Source organism: Pituophis catenifer, unplaced genomic scaffold (assembly GCF_029215685.1).
Source record: "Pituophis catenifer annectens isolate HBS135680 unplaced genomic scaffold, rPitCat1.0.hap2 SCAF_2, whole genome shotgun sequence".
NCBI classification, from domain to species: domain Eukaryota; kingdom Metazoa; phylum Chordata; class Lepidosauria; order Squamata; family Colubridae; genus Pituophis; species Pituophis catenifer.
The window spans coordinates 110,755,497-110,775,198 of record NW_027256882.1 but is presented as its reverse complement, the minus strand read 5'-3'; the positions used below and the strand labels follow the sequence as shown (position 1 = coordinate 110,775,198).

At 37.4% G+C, this 19,702-nt stretch overlaps 2 protein-coding genes across 2 annotated transcripts in view; both read left to right on the top strand.

Moving 5' to 3' along the window:
• Positions 1-11,659, top strand: part of ERGIC1 (endoplasmic reticulum-golgi intermediate compartment 1) — an 81,396-nt gene extending 69,737 nt beyond the window's left edge. The window contains exons 7-10 of the mRNA XM_070933964.1: positions 2,567-2,627; positions 4,220-4,320; positions 5,660-5,782; positions 9,658-11,659. Of these exons, the coding sequence (XP_070790065.1) occupies positions 2,567-2,627; positions 4,220-4,320; positions 5,660-5,782; positions 9,658-9,765 (393 nt within the window). The 3' untranslated portion in view covers positions 9,766-11,659. The remainder of the gene's footprint in view (positions 1-2,566; positions 2,628-4,219; positions 4,321-5,659; positions 5,783-9,657) is intronic.
• Positions 11,660-13,366: 1,707 nt separating this feature from the next.
• RPL26L1 (ribosomal protein L26 like 1) lies at positions 13,367-18,848 on the top strand. Its single transcript, XM_070933963.1, has 4 exons — positions 13,367-13,443; positions 15,177-15,349; positions 16,137-16,277; positions 18,678-18,848. The coding sequence occupies exons 2-4, from the start codon at positions 15,182-15,184 to the stop codon at positions 18,804-18,806; spliced, it is 438 nt and encodes a 145-aa protein (XP_070790064.1). The 5' UTR covers positions 13,367-13,443; positions 15,177-15,181; the 3' UTR covers positions 18,807-18,848.
• The last annotated feature ends 854 nt before the right edge of the window (positions 18,849-19,702 follow it).

The following is a 19,702-nucleotide window of genomic DNA, read 5'->3' as shown; positions in this document are numbered from 1 at the left end:
AAAAGCTCCAGTTTGGAATTATTTACTTCGTTATTGATTCTTATTTGTCTTGTCCCTCCAGAATTGCTTATTTATGGGAGTTCTTTGCTTAATTGCATTGGCCAGTAGTGGCTCACCATAGTTTCTTGTACCTTCTGATGTGTGTGTGTGTGTACAGCATATTTGGACAGATACTGTGTTTTATCTCACGCATAGTTTCAAGAATAGTTTTGAATAGTTTGTATTCTTTGCTGTGACTAATAGTAGATTTGGGGGCTTATTAACGCTTTATTTTCTCTATGAATGATGGATGTTCTACAAGATAAAAAGGGTATTTAGTATTTTTTTATTTGGTATGCACTTATATCTAACTGTAGTACAAAACATGCCTTCACTTGTGCTCTATCTCGGCCTCACCCAAGCTAGCATCTTCCAGATCTGTTGGGAGTACAACTCCTGAAGTTTTGGGAGTTCCATTCCTAACATAGCTAGAGAATGACAGGTTGGGAGACATTGCACAATCGGCAACATGAAGGTTGCAAGGTTGGGGAACTTAGTATCAGGATAAGTCCAGAAAGAGATGTAAACATGGTAAAAATGCAGTAGTAAAGCTAAACTGCTAGGGATCATAGAGGTTTTCTACTCTACTGTCCAGGACAATGATCTTCAGACTATCTCAGACAAATGGCTGTCTGATCTTTTCATGAAAATATCCAGTGATGAAACATCCATAAGTTTAGGAGGCAGGCTGTTCCACTGCTTAGTGCCTCTCACAATCAGGAAATTTTCTTTTACTTCAAGTTTGGATATATATGTATAATTCTTCCATCCCTTGTTTTTATATTACTGTCAGGTGCTATAGAGAATCTTTGTGACATCCCCTCATGTATTGGAAAACTGCTATCATGTCTTCCCCTACCCTTCTCTTTACATGAAGCACACCAGGGGTGGGTTCTACTTACCTTTACTACTGGTTCGCAACAGGACCGTGCGTGCGCAGATCACCCATGATGATGTCATGGCGGATGGACAGAGCCTCCCGCCGGTTTTACTACCAGTTCTATAGAACCGGACCGAACCGGGAGCAACCCACCACTGAAGAACACCCAATTCCTTTAGTTGCTCTTTGTAGTATTTAGCCTGCAAGAATCTTACCACCTTTGTTGCTCTTCTCTGCATGTTTTCCAATTCCTCAACATCATTTCTGTATTGTGGAACTGGACACAGTATTGCAAGTGCTGCAGTCTGACTAGTGCAACATAGATCAATATGAATAGAAGATAATATATGTTGCTCGGGGTTCAACAATGAAGTCCTTGGTGCTCTCTTAATTGATTTTTTGCTTGGAGATGTTCCATTATCTGACTATGTAACATTCATCATTGCTAGTGAGTGTGGGGCTTGCTCCATTTTTATACAGGAGCTTGCCCTGTCAGTGGGTTTTTTTCCTTGTAGTTTCTTGATTAGGAAATTGTTTTCTTTTTGTTTGTCGGTATCAATCTCTGCTTGGCTGCCAGAGAGTATTGTACTGGTCTTTTCATTTCTTTGTTGGATTTTTATTGTCTGATGTGTACATATGGTTTTATTGTTTGAATGGTGTGTACATATGGTTAAGCTCTATGTGTCTATTGATGGTTGATTTGTCTGAATACAAATCTTCCAGAAATTCCCTAGCGTTTTTGGATTTAGCGTGATCTAGGATGCTCACAGTTTTCCAATGGAATTGTGGTTGAATCTGTCCATGTGTTGCGAGGATTTTCATTCTGATTGCTAGTTGAGGTTCTTGGGATGTCCTCGGGCTGTTAGTCTTGAAAATAAGAAACTTCCTTAAAATCGGTATCCTCAAACTTTAATCTAAATTAATCTTCTCACTGGTTTAATATTTCAGGCCAGATCATGAAAGTGTTTTGTCTTTGTAGTGTAATGGATTCACTGAGCTCATAACTTGGCATTAGCTCTGTTTTAAAAAAATGCTGCTTCTCAATGAGCTGTTCTGATGACACATCTATGAATGAAGTTCTGTCAAAAACAGAGCTGCGGTCATGTTTCTGCATAATCTTTCAGTAGATGTTGTGCCACTTGGTGCAGGGCAAATCTTTTAGAGTGTTAATAATTTGAATGCCTCTTTAGAAAACCAGCTGCACCATCCTTTTATAAGTGTTACCCTTGTGTCAGTTGTTGCTTTTGTAAAGCACAAGACTTAGAAACCTTAATTAATCAAAGTTGATATTTAAGCATTTTCATTTTTAAAAAATCTTATTGAAGTTTGGTGAAATTCTTTGATACTTCACTTATCTTTGAATGCTCAGAATTTAACTTTATAAAGTTAGCTAATATACGCCAAGTATTGTAGATATCTTGAGATGCTTCGGTTGCTTTAAGATACTTTGTTTACAAGGTCTCTGGAAATTCAAAAAAATTGTTCCCAACTAAGGATGAATGATGACATCGAATATATGAAAATTGAAGAGGTTTCTTCCCTTTTGCTTCCTCTTCTTATCTCTGTTTAAGGATTATTTTATTCCTCTTCGGAGAACAGAATACATACTTAATGCAAAAATATATTTTGTGGTGTTTCTTTCATCAGGTCCACAACATTCATGGAGCATTCAATGCACTGGAGGGAACAAACAAACTCAGTTCAAATCGTATGTACAATTTGTGGTGTTCGATTTATTTTGTATTAATATAACGTTCATAATTGGAGAAGTTTATGAAAACTAATCCAATTGTATCATTGATGGTCTTAAACAATGAAATAAATTTGGGATGAACAGACTTGATTTCTCAGGTTATAAAAGAGATCAATTATATATAACCATTTCCTTAGTGTGGTAGTCTTCAGATACATTTGAATACAGTATATACCCGTATTTTGGGGATTATAAAACGCACCTTAATTTTTGGAGAGGAAAAAAAAGAATTCTTCCTCTGTCTACCAGCATCAGGATCAGCCGGGTCCTTACTTCCACTGGGATTTTGATAACAAACAGCACAGATCTTTTTATCCATTTAAAACAAACCCTATCACTCTACACGCATTTAACTGGAGTGGGTGGTGTGGGGGATGATTTTCATGGGGGCAGAAGGGGGACTTGGCACCGAAAGCTCCACTCTTAAGACGCGCCCGTCTTCCTACCTATAGCCATAGGCAGCAAGGCCCGATAAAGACGCAGCACTTTAGTTCTCTTGGACACTGTCATCTCGTAAATACGGTGCCGGGTTTCCCGGCAAGCCTTCTGTGCCTTTGCTGCCTCGGTCAGAGCCTGATTCTGGGAAAGCGCGGAGGTCAGGACTCGGTTAGCGAAGCGGGTGCTGTGCAGGGGGCGTAAGGCAAGACGCTGCCACCCGAAAACACTGTTGCCACGATCTCCGCCGCCTGGAATTGGCTGAAAATGTGAAAAAAGAGCATCATGTTTTCGGCCGGTTGCAGGCAGCAGAAATCATGGCAACAGTGTTTTTGGGTAGCAGTGCCTTGCCTTACTCCCCCTGCACAGCCCCACTTCGCCAACCGAGTCCCAACCTCCACGCTTCCCCAGGCCACTTCTGGAATCAGATTCTGACCAAGGCAGCAAAGGCGCAGGGGGTTTAATGATAGTCATAGGGAACAAATAAGCAATCAAATCATATTAGGAAACAGTCAATATAATATAATATAATATAATATAATATAATATAATATAATATAATATAATATAATATAATATAATATAATATAATATAATATAATATAATATAATATAATATAATATAATATAAAAGTCAGTAATATGATCCATGACATAAATGTAATGCTTTTTTTAAAAAAAAAATGTTATTTGAATTTCAAGTGGGTAAGACTGAACATACTGTACGTAAAATTATATAGTATCTCCAAATTCATTTGAGTATTGAGTAAGTATTGGAGTAAGTATTGAAAGTTTTCTAGTGATTTTCTAGTGATGATTGGGCATTGCAAACCAGAATAATCTTTCAACATTTAGTCAAATTAGATTTTTCATGTTTTACTGAGTGTGATAGAGCATCTGGCAGTCCACCAAAAAAAAAAAAAAAAAAGGATTAGATATATCTTTGTACAGTGAGAAAAATTAGGACAATTGCATATTATTTTCAGATAGTAATTAATATAATTCTGAACAGATTAAGCCAGGTTCAATACTTGTACTTTTAAATCTGTACATCAGAAGAGCCTCTGTGTTGTTTTTGGTTTCTCAAAAAGAAGTATATTCTGTTTACACAGCCCTTGCTTCTCATGATTATATACTGAAGATTGTTCCTACTGTGTATGAAGACATGAGCGGCAAGCAGCGGTACTCATACCAATATACTGTAGCCAATAAGGTAAAGATATTACATCTCTTTCTATAAAGGCTTGATTTAATACTATTTTCCAGTCTTGTGTAGGTTGTTGCTCTTTCAATGTGCATTTGTTTAAACAGTACACATAGCACCCTCTTCTGGAAGTCTAGAAAAAAAGAAAATAAAAAGTAAGGTTGAAGTACATTTAACCTGTATGAATTTCAGTGCAGCCAAACTGATAGAAATGAAAAATTCTGTTTTTCAAACTTCCCAGTTTAGTCCAATAAAGTTTTCAGCTCAAAAAGATACCCAATCACAATAGATGAAGTGCTTAGACATGAATATTGGAATATATATTTTCAACTCCATGACAATGAAAATATTATTTGCAGATTAACATGGAAAAAGGATAGATATATGAATACTTGATAAATTGACATAGGCTATAAATTGATTGACCAATCATTGCTTCCTGCTTTGTGAGTAACTGTCTTATATAGCTGAAGCATGGCTGAATTAATGGATTTTGAGATAGATCCTTCCTATTAATTAGGTATACTTTTCTCTATCCAGAGCATTTGCTTCCTTTTACAAAAACAAATGTTTAAAAATTGATGTAGTTCGGTTCAATCCTGCTAATCTCATATGAAAGAATTTACTTTTACACAGATTTCCTACTACCTGACTTCATAATGCTACGTTCTGGATTTTTTAAATTATTATTCTTATGCCTTTCATTGTTTCTCAAGATCTTTTTAATATGCACTTCAATTACCCACCAGTTTTGGGAAATTTTGCCATTTCTAACCTTTTGAACTTCAGGAATTAAAATGCTACTTTAAAATTACAGGATCTCAAAATATTCTTGATGACTGTATCTTTTCTTTTATGTACACTGAGAGCATACGCACAAAGACAAATTCCTTGTGTGTCCAATCACACTTGGCCAATAAAAAATTCTATTCTATTCTATTCTATTCTATTCTATTCTATTCTATTCTATTCTATTCTATTCTATTCTATTCTATTCTATTCTATTCTATTCTATTCTATTCTATTGATTTTCTGTCATAGCCCAGAAAGTTGTAACTGCTACTTTACTGCATAAGAGGTACTAATTTTGTCCTATCTATAATTGAGTTAGATCAAGATGTAGTCATATGTGGAGTAGGCCCTGTGAAATCAGTATCTTAAAAAATCATTACTAGTTTAAGTCCAATTTGATTTTGAAGGGCGTGCTCTTTAAAGTTAACTTGGATTCCAATAAACATCTCAAAGATTATCAGTATCTTAGGGAAAGTGAGTAGATGTATACTGAATTCTTAGAGGTCTGTTTTACATATATAAGTATATTTATTCTCTGCCATGCATCCTTTTTTAGGAATATGTAGCATATAGCCACACAGGACGCATTATTCCAGCTATTTGGTTTCGATATGATTTGAGCCCAATTACAGTGAAGTACACAGAAAGGCGACAGCCTTTGTACAGATTTATCACGACGGTAAGTTACTGTCACCCTCTTGTCCTTGCTTATTCTTAAACTGAGTATATATGCTGGAGATTTAAGTCAAAAAAGAGCTGTAATGCTGAACTTGTTCCCAGATGCATCCAGAAAACAGAAAATTGTTCATATAGGACAATGGGAAGGTATTGGATGCTTTAGCCTAAAGGCTGAGACGAGTGGGAAGTGTAGGGAGGGAGGTTTTTCTTTATTATATCTCATTATACTAAACAGTAGAGAGAAATGTAGTTTGTTCATTATGAAATCATGACTTTGTGGAACTGTAGTTAGGCGATATCTGAAGGACCATATATTACACAGTACTCTGATACATTGTTCAGTACAAAAATGTAAATGTAAATTTGTGTTTTCAATCCTGCCTTTGTTATAATTTGTGGAATCTTTGAATGCTGATTGGCTTTTTATTTTAGTGCTCTTTACCTATCTCTTATCATAAGCGTTGTCATTTGCCCATTTGTCCTGGCTTCTAATCTGTTCTATATGATAATAGCAGCTTGAATTAGCGTTCTTCCTTTGTCAGAATAGTGATTTAAGAGCTGACCAGCTGCTGCAATGATGTAATGATGGGAATGAGTTAGCAAGGTTTTTGGGCTGTTATCCCTTTAAGAGCCTGTATAATAAGAATAGGCCCTGTTAGGGCGGCTCTCTGTTTCTGTGTGTTTTCCCTGCTGTAATTTGCTGCTTGTTTAACCTCTGCCTGTAGTAAGTGTATCCATAGTAAATATTCTTTTGAAGATAAAACCACTATTTATTACAAACCTCTGTTTGCTGTTATTGCTGCTGGATTGTCTCACGTAGTAAAGCTGTGCGCACTTTGACTTCCTTTTCTTAATCTGCTTCTTTGGCACCAGGATCCAGTTGAACTTCTCACATCTTGGCTTGCTTTTTTTTAAAATGCTAATTGAGTATGAAGTCAACAAACAATCATGTTCTAGCTTTAGGTCTAAAGTTCTTGATCGAAGGGACAATGCCTGTTCATATGTGTTTTAATGATATCAGCCTTTTTCTATCATTACTAAAAAAATTTCTTCTAAATACTATTCTTCCATTTCTGTTATGTTGAAATACCAGCCTCTTTGCTAGGACAAAATCCAGGGGAGGCTCATAGGGCAAATTATTATCTCAGGCCTTTCAAACTAACAGAGTTACTCTCCAGGCCATCATCATTTTTGCTGTCCCAAGTCCCTACTGCATCATGATTGACCTGGAGTTGAATTGTCATTGTCATGATTGTGGAGTAGGGCTATAGCCTTCTGGCCCAGGCAAAAATTATTGATTGGCTCAACATAAGAGGAACTGGGGACATTATTTACATTTTTTGGTGACTCATATCTTCATATAGTTCAGAGTATTTTTTTGGCCTAATCATGTTTATTGATTGTCGTATAATCATGATATAGTGATGTTTCGTGTAATAAATGTCCTAGCCCCTTAATTGTTGAAGTGAAATGGTGGCTATCCTAAGAAATCCAGTTGTTTCTACTGTTTCAGAGAATTCTCTGTGTGTAGGGGGGGGGGGGGGGCGTTTCATTTTTTGAAATAGACGTGGAATTATATTTTTCCTATGTTTAGAAAAGTGAAGTCATACTTTCCTGCTTTGATGCATCAAGTATTTCTCCTCTACCATCTTGTGGTTTAAAACCTCTGGTGTCAGCTGATTCGTGTTGGTTGAAGTTACCTAATTCATTCTGCTGTTATATTCCCTAAAAAGTAACTGTGCATCACTTTTGGTAGAAGGCAGGGTAAATGAACTAAAAGGAGTAGTTGGGGGAAAATATTTTACTTTGCAAAAAGAAAAAAAGATGTAAAGTGGTTAGTTTCTTCCCTTTCTTTCTGTGACTTTTTTATTTCCCAGAATTTTAGCTGCGTTTTGAAAAATGCATTAACTTATTTCTTTTCTTAACGGAAACATATTTCCATCTCACTTAGCTCACTGGACACAAATATCTGAATGAAAAATGCACACAGAAGTGAGCAATTCCTCCCCCACTGCTTCTGTTACTGCTGTTGAAGTTCTGTATACAGAGAGCGTCACAATCACAACTGAGCCCAGAATTTATATTGCTAAGTTGAGACATGTGTTAATTGAGTTTTGCCCCATTTTACGACCTTTCTTGCCACAGTTGTTAAGTAAATCACTGCAGTTGTTAAGTTAGTAATATGGTTGTTAAGTGAACCTGGCTTCCCCATTGACTCTGCTTGTTAGAAGATGGCAAAAGGTGATCCCATGACACGACAACCGTCATAAACATGAGTCAATTGCCAAGCGGCTGAATTTTGATCACGTGACCATGGGGACGTTGCACCGGTCATAAGTGTGAAAAATGGTCATAAATCACATTTTTCAGTGGAATTGTTCCTTTGGATGGTCACTAAATAAACTTTGTTGTAGTTTATTTATAACCTTATCTGTAACCTTATTCCTAGTTCCCTTCACAATTGAATGATTATCCTTTAATCTCATTTCTCCTCCGCAGAAAGGATGTTCTGTGTACAAAAACAATAATGTTTATCAAATTCAGTATGTAGCCCAAAGAGATAAAGCATCCTTCCTAATGTAGTGTCCTGATGGCTACAATTAGCATAATGCCCAGCCAGTTAATGGGATTGAGACCAACATATCTGGAGGGCATCCAGTTCAGGGTTGAAATTCAGCAGGTTCTGACAGGTTCTGGAGAAACAGTAGCGGAAATTTTGAGTAGTTCGAAGAATTGGCAAATACCACCTCTGGCTTGCTCCAGAGTGGGGTGGGAATGGAGATTTTGCAATATCCTTCACCCAGGAGTGGGGAGGGAATGGGGATCTTGCAGTATCCTTCCCCTGGAGTAGAGTGGGAATGGAGATTTTGTAGTATCCTTCCCCTGCCACGCTCACCAAACCACACCACGCCCACCAAGCCACGCCCACAGAACCGGTAGTGGAAAAAATTTAAATTTCACCAATGATCCAGTTGGAAGAAGGCTACTATAATATCTATCCAGAAGTAGATTCCATAGAATTACAGTCTTGCATCGCAGAAATCCTATGCATGTATACCCAGAGTGAGGCACACTGAGTTTAGTCAGGTATACTCCTAAAACAGTGATTAAAGAATGCTACTCAAAATAACCTGAACAGCACTAGACAGCCGCAACTAGAAGCAGCCACAATGGCGGGAGGAAAGGAGTGGAGGAAAGCAGAATGGGAAGCAAATGTCATCCCAGTATAGTTGTCTGCATGAATGGGGCGATTAGTTGGGAAGATCCTTAATCAGTGGTGGGTTGTTACTGGTTCGCCCCAGATCAGGGGAATCGGTAGCGGCATCAGGGGGAGGCTCTGCCCACCCACCCAGATGTCTCTGTGCATGCACAGAAGCTTCTGCACATGCGCAGAAGCGTTGCGTGCGTTTGCGAGCATGCAAGCGCCCACAAGCAAACTGATAGCAATGGGATTTGAAACTCACTACTGCCCTTAATGCTATATTGTACTATACTGGGCATTAAAATGACATGATCTCAATCTAATGTTCTAATGTAATCAGGAAGAACAAGACGAAAGGTAGAAATGGGGTTGAGAAACATACATTGGTGATTTTTTTAAAGGGGAATATTTACTAAGATCTAAAAAATTCAGAAAAATACACTACAACACTAAGGTGTTTTATACTGTATTTAACAAAAAGTTCAAATCTTTATTCAGCTCATTGATTAAACTTACATTAACTGCATCTAGAATGTTTCACTAAAAAGTAACTTAATAAAAATCAAGCAGCTGTATGGCAGAGGTCTTTCTGAGGCTTGTGGGGAAGTAAGTCGGAGGGGAGGGGAGGGAAGGCAAACAGTACTTAACGTTTCCTTCTTCTTTATCCATTTCAGATTTGTGCCATCATTGGTGGAACATTTACTGTGGCTGGGATTCTTGACTCCTGCATTTTTACAGCCTCTGAAGCCTGGAAAAAGATCCAACTAGGAAAGATGCAGTAACAAAGCAATCTTCAGCCTAGTCGTGTGAGAAGAAGCATAGAAGAAAGAGCCCACAGCTATCGATTTTTCTTCGTATCATTTCAGTTGACAAATGTCACACAAACCGCTGGAAACATAAGGGTGCAGAAACAAATAAACCTCCCAAACAACCAATCATAGTCTTTGAAAATTAGCATCATTTGCAAGGGAATATGATTTTATATGTACCATTCTCATTCAATGTTTTCGGGGGTTTATTGTCATTTATGTTTTACAATTAGATCTGACAGATCTCATTGGTATAATTACGTTTTAAAATCTCAAAAGGAGACTTCAGGCAAGATTTTAGTTATGGAACTCAGATTTTATCCAAGAATTCTAGAACTGAACAATCATAAAGTACAAATAGTCCTTGACTTATAGCCAGTTGTTTAGCAACTGCTTGAAGTTATAAGAGACCTACCTTGGGACTACTTATGACCCATATTCAAAGTTCCAGTGATAGGTTCCCCCTGCAGTCACGTGACTAAACTTCGGGCGCTTGATGACATGGCCACATTTGCAGCCATTCGCGGCATCCAAAGTCACGTGACTGCATTTATGATGATTTGGCCAAAACCTGGAAGTTACTTTCAATTTTTGGCAAAACTGCACTGATAGTGAACCATTGGTTTGCTTAATGACCATAGTGTTCTCTTAATGACCGCAGTGGCCACTTTATGACCACATCATTTGTTTTACGACTCACAATTTACGATCTTGATGACCAGGCTCCATTATGATCGTAACTTGAGGACTAGCTGTACTGTTTTTACTGAACAATAAATTGATTTCAATAACATTTTTTTAAAAAAAAAACTAGCCCAGATGTTCAGAACAGTCTATTGATCTTTATGTATTTTCCAGATGAATAGAAACCAAGAACCTATGATCTTGTTATCTTTTGGGCAGCTGTGAAACATTTCCTGGGTGACCATTTAAACCGTTTAATCTTCCTGGGATTTGTTTCTCTAGCACAGTTAGCCAAAAGATGACAGTAATTCTTTTATTCTTCTGGAAGGTTAAAATATTTTTACTTATTTCCAACAACATATGATCATTTGATTGATAGAAGTGGCCTAAAAAAATAGAAACAATTAGAAACAAAATGAAGGCGTATAAATAAGTCTCATTTGTAAATAAGGCAGATATGTTTTTGTATTTGTGAGACTTCTCTCTTATTTTTTGAATGATACAGATCATTCAGCTGTTCTGATCAAAAATTTAATTTAAAGGAAAAGCAATGAAGACAATACTCCAATTGGGTAGAAGAGTGTCATATTAAAAAAGAGGAGTGTCTTAAATAAATACTGGAAATATAGTAAGTTGTCTTTATCTTCAGGAAGTCAAGGCATTGGACAATAACCTGCTCATCTTTTAAAATGTTAATATCTAAGCATTTGCCAAACTGGCAGCCTTAAAGGCAAGCACCTAGTTTGATGATTCTTAAGAACTAGGTACCACACTGTATAAAAGAAAACATATATTGTGCGTGAACATTTTCTTTTGTATCTTTTCTGAGTGTAAAATAATTGTTTATTCCATTCTGCAGGTGAATGTGGGGACAAAGTGATAAGGCAAATGTCATGCAAGTTAATACTTTTTTATATGGTGTTGGCATTGATTTATAGGGGCTTTCAATAGAACCCACCGATTTTCATAACTACAACTCTTTTGATATACAGTATGACTCATAATTTGGGAATGCTTTGTACATTTTATATCACCTAAGATGGATACAAATGATATGTTCTCTAGTTTTTCTGTACCTGTAAAAAGAAACAGTAAGATTACTGATATTACAATTTGGAAACAGTCATTATTTGCTGTCAGAATAACGTGTGGTCTTTTTAAGGGTGACCTTTTAAAATTTGAAAGTGTCAAATCAATATGCTGTGATTAAATTGCTTTGGGCCAGAAAACCTTTATCTATTGTTCTATTATTCTTTTTGGGGAAGTAAATCCCTTTAGTTTAATGGGACAAACTTGTAGAAATGCATGCTCCTCTAATTTGCCCAACATGTCTACTTTTACTTTGTTGCAGGTAAAGAAAAGATACTTTCCTTATCTTGAAATTCTTGCTGATTTTTTCCCCATCCTTTTCTTTCTTGAATTTTCTATAAAATGTTTAGAATTTCCCACTATTTTTCTTGAGAAATTATTTTTATTTTGATGGATTTGTACCAGGGGTGGGTTCTACTTACCTTTACTATCGGTTTGCACGCTTCTGCACATGTGCAGATTGTCAATTATGACGTCTGGGAGAGTGGGTGGAGCCTCCCACCGCTTTTACTACTGGTTCTAAAGAACCGGACAGAACTGTGAGCAACCCACCGATTTGTACTATTTGCATGGATTTTACATATATTTTTCAATATGTAAAAACCTGAAACCAATGAACACATAGTCATTTCTGATTGCCTGTGCCTTTCTTCTGCGGAAATGAAGATGGGTCTTTTTGAGGTGGAAGGTTTGGCAGCAGTGTTGTTTTGCTTCAGATTTTGTTTTTTATCATTAAGAAAAAAGGTAAGTGCAAGATAAATGCTAAATCAACAGAATATTGGCTTAAGTAAAAAAAAAAATAGAACACCTAATATTAAGAAGATCCATTGAGTTCTCCTTTTTGCTAAATTTCAAGAAAGCTTTGTTTTTGAATTCATGTAGTAGTGTGATTTAGTCTAATAACATATCTATTAGAGCAACAGTGAGTTTTAGATTTCCCTATATTGGGAGAACAACGTGTATTTCAATGCTAATTCTGCAGGAAAATGTTAGTTACATGTTGTGGTATTTTTAAGTAGCATTGTTAAAATAAGTTAATTTGTTCAATGTGTGATGCCATTGCATAGTTGGGGGAACTATCAATGAATATTCATAATCTCATTTAGTTAAAAGTCTGAATCATCTACGTTTTAATTCGTTCTTGGTTAAAATCTGTATGAAAATGCAGGTGAGCTCTTCCTAGGAATTTGGCAAGCGCTCATGCCAACTCTGTATTATGCAGTAGTAATCATACATTTTTTATACAGTTCCTTCAATCCACGCTTGGATCCTGCTCGAACCTTTCTGGCTCCCAAACTGGAAAGTGCACATACTGAATACGATCCAATTCAAACGCACGGAATCTCTTTAAAATGTCTCGCAATTTGAGAGGGATCGTTCACATTTGTGAAAGAAAGAGAAACGTTGATGTTTCTTTACTTTTGCTGCCTTTTCCATTTCCACTAACCCCACCGCCGCCACCGCGCGCGTACATCTTTCAATAAGAACTTTTCCTGAGTCCTAAATAAGGGGGACGCTGAAGGGAAGCGACAGTCAAAGAAATGGGCGACGGAAGAATGGAATGAGTGAAAGTTGAATGAGCTGATAAGTAGGTTGTGGCTTTTGCGAATGGAAAGAGAAAGTATGAACGGGTGCCTGGGACAGGAGCCTGAATAGAGGACGTGGGGGGGGGAGTGCATTGACAATACAGAAATTGAGACGGCCGGCAACACTTGCTATTACACGGCATTGGACGCCAGGTGGCGCCGACCCACACATCTTTCTACTCAAAACATTCTCAGATGAGGGAATTCTCGCGAGACCTCTAGGAGACCTCACTAGAACCGGCGGAAGTAGGAGCAAGCTCTTTCCGGGCGGCCATAGCCGAACGAGCTGCAGGTAAAGATCAGATGGAGGGGTGGGTTTTTGTAATCCGTTGTCATCCGTTCGTTGGTCGTAGATTCTCTGTTGTGATTTGTGGGGAAATGCACGAAACGGATAGTCTTTTGTTGCCGCTTCTGTATTTTAAGCAGTAGAAACTTCAGGATGTCGTTTCTGCGGCGGCCCTTCTGTCCGCCGATCTCTCCCTAGGCCAGAGCTGGCTGGAGAATTCTGGTAGTTGAAGTCCACAAGTCTTAAAGCTGCCAAGTTTGAAGACCTCTGGCCTAGGGCATGTTGTCTTCAAGCTGCTACTAGGGTCTTATTTGAATGGACAGTATATATTTTCTCCGTGTATATGTATACATTCGAACTAGACTGTGATGTTTCTCTGTCTCATTAATGTGTGTGTGTATGTGGGTATATGCATAATGGTTATCTTTTGAGAGCTGAATGCAACGAAATTACATTTTAATGTATGCTGATTAGTGTGCATTTAAAGTGACAATAAAGTTTTATTCTGTTCTATTCAGTGTAGACTTAAAAGGCTGTTCAGCTTCAGCAAGACGAGAGCTTAGAACAGTAACTTCAAATCGTTTTGAGGTGGTTTGCCATTTTTCATATCAATACTTATGCGCCCCCCCCCCTTTGATACTGGGGAAATGAGCTCTTTTCAAAATTCGTCTTCTAGTCGCCGTAATGAAAGTGTTAACATTATTTATTTGGGGATCGTTATGACTGCAATATTTCAGTGTTTAATATCTTGCATAAGCTTGCAAAGAAGTACAGTATTGTGAACATAGTAAAATTTATGAATACTTCTGTTTAGGATTTTTTTGTCAGTTATATATTGGTTGTTTTCAGGTTACTATCTGAACTTTTTACTTACTTTAAGAGACATAACGGCAAATATACATAGGAAGATTAATTATTGTAGGTTGAATAATAGTCTACCAAAGACAATAAGGTCTTTAATGATTTTATTGGTTATGTTGATAATTAGATTCATAAACTTCAGACCTTTATAGAGACCATATTGTAGGACATTGTTAGAACAGGAAAGAAATACATTTTTTTGTATGTTTTATAAACTGGTATTCAGTTGTCATGTCCCCACCCTTATGTCCAAGATGCAAAAGTAGCTTCAAGTTCCCATAGATACTGGTGATGTTACCTACATATTCTGACAGTAATATACTCTTGGCTTAAAAATACTACAATTATATCTGCCCAAAGTACAGTTGGTCTTGCCGTTTATTTACTTGATTTTTATAGCCCTCCATCTCAACAAGTGACCCTGGGCTGCATACATCCCAAAATGTAGAAACAAGATTGTAACAAAAGAAAATAAATATATATGGTCACCAATTAGAACTATTGCCATGGATGTTAATACAGCCAAGAAATACACCTTTAACACATTTGAGGTCCAGGCACACAACCAAGTCTTTGTGGTGTTATGAAAGGCCAACATGATTGTAGTCACCTTGATTTCTGAAGGGAAAATGTTGAGAGGGCAGGAACTATGGCTGAGAAGGCTATTGTCCTAGGTCACACCAGCTGACATTCATTGGCAGATGTGGCCCAACCTGCTGGACCAAATTGGATGGATAGAAACAGCTGAGAGGAGATAAACTATGAAGGTCTTTAATAGTGATAAGCAGCACCTTAAATTGCACCTGGAGGCAGGTGCGGTTGCGATCTTAATATATTTCTTAATGAATGCTTAATTACATAATGTGTATTTTCTCCAGTCAAAATGAAGTTCAATCCATTTGTGACTTCGGATCGCAGCAAGAATCGCAAACGGCACTTCAATGCTCCATCTCACATTCGGAGGAAGATCATGTCTTCACCCCTGTCCAAAGAATTGAGGCAGAAGTACAATGTTCGCTCTATGCCCATCCGAAAGGATGATGAAGTTCAAGTATGTGAAGTTCTCTTGTTTCTTCTATGAATAATAATGAAATCATAAGCAATTAAAATAGTACAATACAAGGGGGAAAAATGACCAAAGCACTACATAACAAGTCCATAAATTGAGCTTCCCTACTACTTGTGAAAGACCCAAGTTTTAACAGTCTTCTGGAAGGCTAGGGTAATTTGGGCTATCTGAATGTTACGTAGGGCAGTTACTGCAGCAGAGAAAGCATTATACATTTATAGTGAGCTCATTACAGCAGAGTCTGAGTTAAAAACTTTTCTTCCCAAGTTTTTTGTTGCTTGGGGTTATGCTATTTATGTTAAGACTGCCAATGGACTCAACCCTTGTATCTTTATTGTTTATACCTGCTCTTTCTTCCACTCCATTCCTAACTTCCACAATCTCTCAGTTACAGCTGCTTTAAGGAACAGTAAACAGGTGATAACATTTGTCCCAACTAAAGCAGAGGTGTCAAACTGGCAACCTGTGGGCTGGATGCGTCATGCGCAGGCCATGCCCACCCCGCTCCATGAAGGAAAAAGTCACGTGACGGCAACATGACACCGCAAGTTTGACACCCATGATCTAAAGCATATAGTATTGCCTTCCAAGTCTGTGGGGCTTCACTAGAACTAGTGTGGTTACTATATTATGAGTGTATGAAATCATGTTAGGATGATAGGATCATTCATAAATCATTCTTGAACTTCCTGCTATTAAAATACTTAATATTTTAAGTATTATATTAAAATGTAATGTTTTAAAGAATAACAGATATTTTTATTTCTAGGTTGTTCGTGGCCATTATAAAGGACAGCAGATTGGCAAGGTAGTCCAAGTATATAGAAAGAAGTATGTTATTTACATTGAGCGTGTACAGCGTGAGAAAGCTAATGGCACAACTGTACATGTGGGCATTCACCCTAGTAAGGTGAGTTTTAATCAGATGATTATTTACACATGTATTTTATAATTATATGTTAATTATTACTAATTTCAAAAATGAATGCATTAAAATAGAAAGTTGTACAAAGGCATAATAAACCATAATACAGAATAAATTATTCTTTCCCTCTATTTTCAGCAAGGGTTTGCTGGCTAGCAATTCTGGATTTTTGAAGTTGATGTGTGTAATTAGGGCATCCATCTTTCACAAAGCTGGTGTAGAAAAATAGTTAATTTCTCTAAAGCTATTTTCTTAGTATTAGTCAAACAGTTATTCTACTTGGGATTTATGATTGTACATGCTAAATTCTGAAATTAAAGTTGTCCTCAGTTAAGCAAGTCCTGGGTAGTACTTGGATGGTAGACCATCAAGAAAGCCCAAGGGTGTTACACCTAGAAGTTAAAAAAACATTCCAAAAGAAGGCAGTGATAAATCAGTCCTGTACTGCTGCCAAGACATGCCTGTGAAGTCACCAGAAACTTGAGATTTCCTCCAAAGTGGGTGGTGGTGGTGGTTACATTTTATCTCTTCAGCTTTCTCTTTATGTTGAATGTGTTTTGAAGGACATGCTGATGTGTTTTCTTGACTTAATTAGCAACATATTATTCATAGAAAATGTAGTTAGTAAGAATCAGATGAGATTCTATCCAAGGCAGCAAGCATAATTTCTATTACACGAAATTATTACTATTACAAACATATTCTGTCTCTGCATAATGCTTGTGTGGATGAGAAAAGGTAGCAATATATTTTTTGTTAATTTATTTCTGTTTATAGAAATTATAGTGCCACCAATGAACTGATACATTTTTAATGAAATCATTGTATTCCTAAATTTTTCTGGATCTCTCTAAACTAATGCCATCTGTTCGAATACAGAAGATAAGAAACTTACTATATGATTCAAATAACAGAGAGTAACAATAGGCTTACCAAGAATGTCATTATTTTTTGTGTTTTGTGATAACGAGAGTAGAAACAGTAAATTTCTTATTGCAGTATTCCAGGAGCCTAACATTTTAAGGACTGCTATATTCTAAAAATGTTACCATTGTTTTAAAAAGTTATGACTTGTTTAAGTGAACTGTCAGTTTACATCAGGGGTGTCAAATTCGATTTCATTGAGAGCCGCATTAGGGTTGTGTTTGACCTCGGGGGGCCAGGGTGGGCATGGCCAGCTCAACATCACTCGTGTCAGGGGTGCCTGTGGTGGCCCAAGCATTCTGCCAGCAAAAACAAGCTCCCGAGCTCGGTTTTCAGCTGCAACAGCCTCCTGCAACCCTGTACCAATGAAATCGGAGCTTGGGAGAGCTGCCTGCGGCCCTCCCTCCCGAGCTCCATTTTTGCTGGCAGAGGCACCACAGGCCAGTCTATCACTGTTTCCAGGGTGGTCCCTCAGGCCAGATCTAAGCACACGGCGGGCCGGATCTGGCCCCCGGGCCTAGAGTTTGACATCCCTGGTTTACAAGGAATGTATATATTTTTTTTTTACTTCTTAGAATCATACTTTATAATAAAGATTTGGAATGAATCTCATATATGGATATCAGATGCTGAAAATCATTCCCTGCATTCATTTAGAAATTCATAATTGAGAAATTTGTAAATCCCAGACTATAACACGCTCAAGATTCTCCAAAGGGAATATTTGTATTTAGGTGACTTAGTTTGAATTCAATATTTCCATTGTTCTTTGACTAAACATTGATCCACTTCTGCATTTCACTTAATTTAGCTTTCCATCAGGTGCATTATTTTTTGTTCTTAGAAGCTTGGCCAGGTGCTGCCTCGGCAGTGGGAGAAGATGGTATAGATTGGTGTGGATGGCATGATAGGTGGTGGCAGCAAAGGGCAAAGCAATCAAAAGGGCAGAGATGAAGGGGAGAAAGACAGGCATCACGAAAGACTATCAGCGGCCTTAACAAAATTCACCACCTAACATCTACCATGCAACCTCAATAGGAGAAAGAAGACAATAAAAGTCAGAAGAGGCAGTAGAGTGCAGGGTAGCCAAAAGGCAGAGGATGGGGGAAGTTGAGGGAGCAGCAGGGCCGAAGAGAAGTCTTTGCCTAATGACTGCAACTCGGATAACTAGAACTGCTATTGCTAAGCAGTGCAGTGATGTTTTACCTAACAACTGCTTTGCTTAACAGTGGAAATTCTGGTGCTAGTTAGGGTCGTTAAGCTGAAAAGAAAGCCACAAACCATCTCCGAGACAAGCTGTAATATAGGGCATAACTGCAACATTTTTAAAAATGAGCAACAAATCTATAAGTATGAACCAGTTAGTTATTCTATAAATAACTTACGTAGTGAATCATTCATACTGACATGCCTTGGAAGATTTAAGGAAAAATATTTAAAGTATTTGCTTTGACTCTCTAGGTGGTGATCACAAGATTAAAGCTGGACAAGGATCGAAAAAAGATCTTGGAACGCAAAGCGAAGTCTCGCCAAGTTGGAAAAGAGAAAGGAAAATACAAGGAAGAAACAATTGAGAAGATGCAAGAATAAAATGGACTTTTTTGTCAGATCCATTAAAGTTTCAGTAAATCATATTGTATCAGTGTTCTTATTTTTGCAACTTTAGTATAGTAACAAAAAGGCAATATATTGCAAATTAAGAGGAAAATCTCTTTTTTTTTTCTATCAAAAAATGCATGGATGCAGAGAAATGCTTAGTCATACTAGTTAGTTTCCTGTAATAGTATGTTTGTTGCAGGGAATTCATGGTTGAAAGTGAAAACTATGGTATTAGACATGAACTTCCAGGGCTATTTTTCAAATCATTGAAATTAAGAAATTAGAGAACTACTATCCTAACATCTTAGTTCATAAATAAATAATTAACATTGAAAAGCTAGTAGGGATACAGTGTTTTCTACAAGGAAAAAATCTAACTACAGCATCCTTTATTATGTTTTGTGAGCAGAGAACATAACTTGACATACTCAAGGGTTATTTTCATTGGCAAAATCCTAGTTAACAAGCTGGTCTGGGAATGGAATACAAACCTGCATTCCTTGTTGGTTAAAGGCCAAAGTCTCTTGTATCCAGATGTTCTGCTTTAACAGTTGAATTTGAAACTGCTCCCTTCTGTTCAGCATTGCCCATTCTTCATCTGTTACCTAGTACCTTAGACTTGTACATCACACAGGCTTGTGGACATTACTGTGAAATGCATTCCTAATCTCTTACCACTCAGATACTCAGGTGAACCTCATTTCCCAGTTTCATTTTCTGCCCATTTTGCTGCAGTTCCTGTCGTAAGGGGGGAAAGGGAACATGGGAAAAATAGCCTTTAAGCAAAAGAAGCTTTCTTTTCAACTCCTATGGGGCGGGGAGGGGGGGGGAGGAAAGAAATCTTAATTTGCAAACGTATTGAAATGTGTCAAATGTTAAGATGACGA

Coding starts and splice junctions, on each gene's coding strand:
- RPL26L1 (XM_070933963.1), top strand. CDS start 15,182: ATGAAGTTCAATCCATTTGTGACTTCGGATCGCAGCAAGAATCGCAAA. Junction 15,350..16,136: donor GAAAGGATGATGAAGTTCAA/GTATGTGAAGTT, acceptor TTTTATTTCTAG/GTTGTTCGTGGCCATTATAA. Junction 16,278..18,677: donor TGGGCATTCACCCTAGTAAG/GTGAGTTTTAAT, acceptor TTGACTCTCTAG/GTGGTGATCACAAGATTAAA.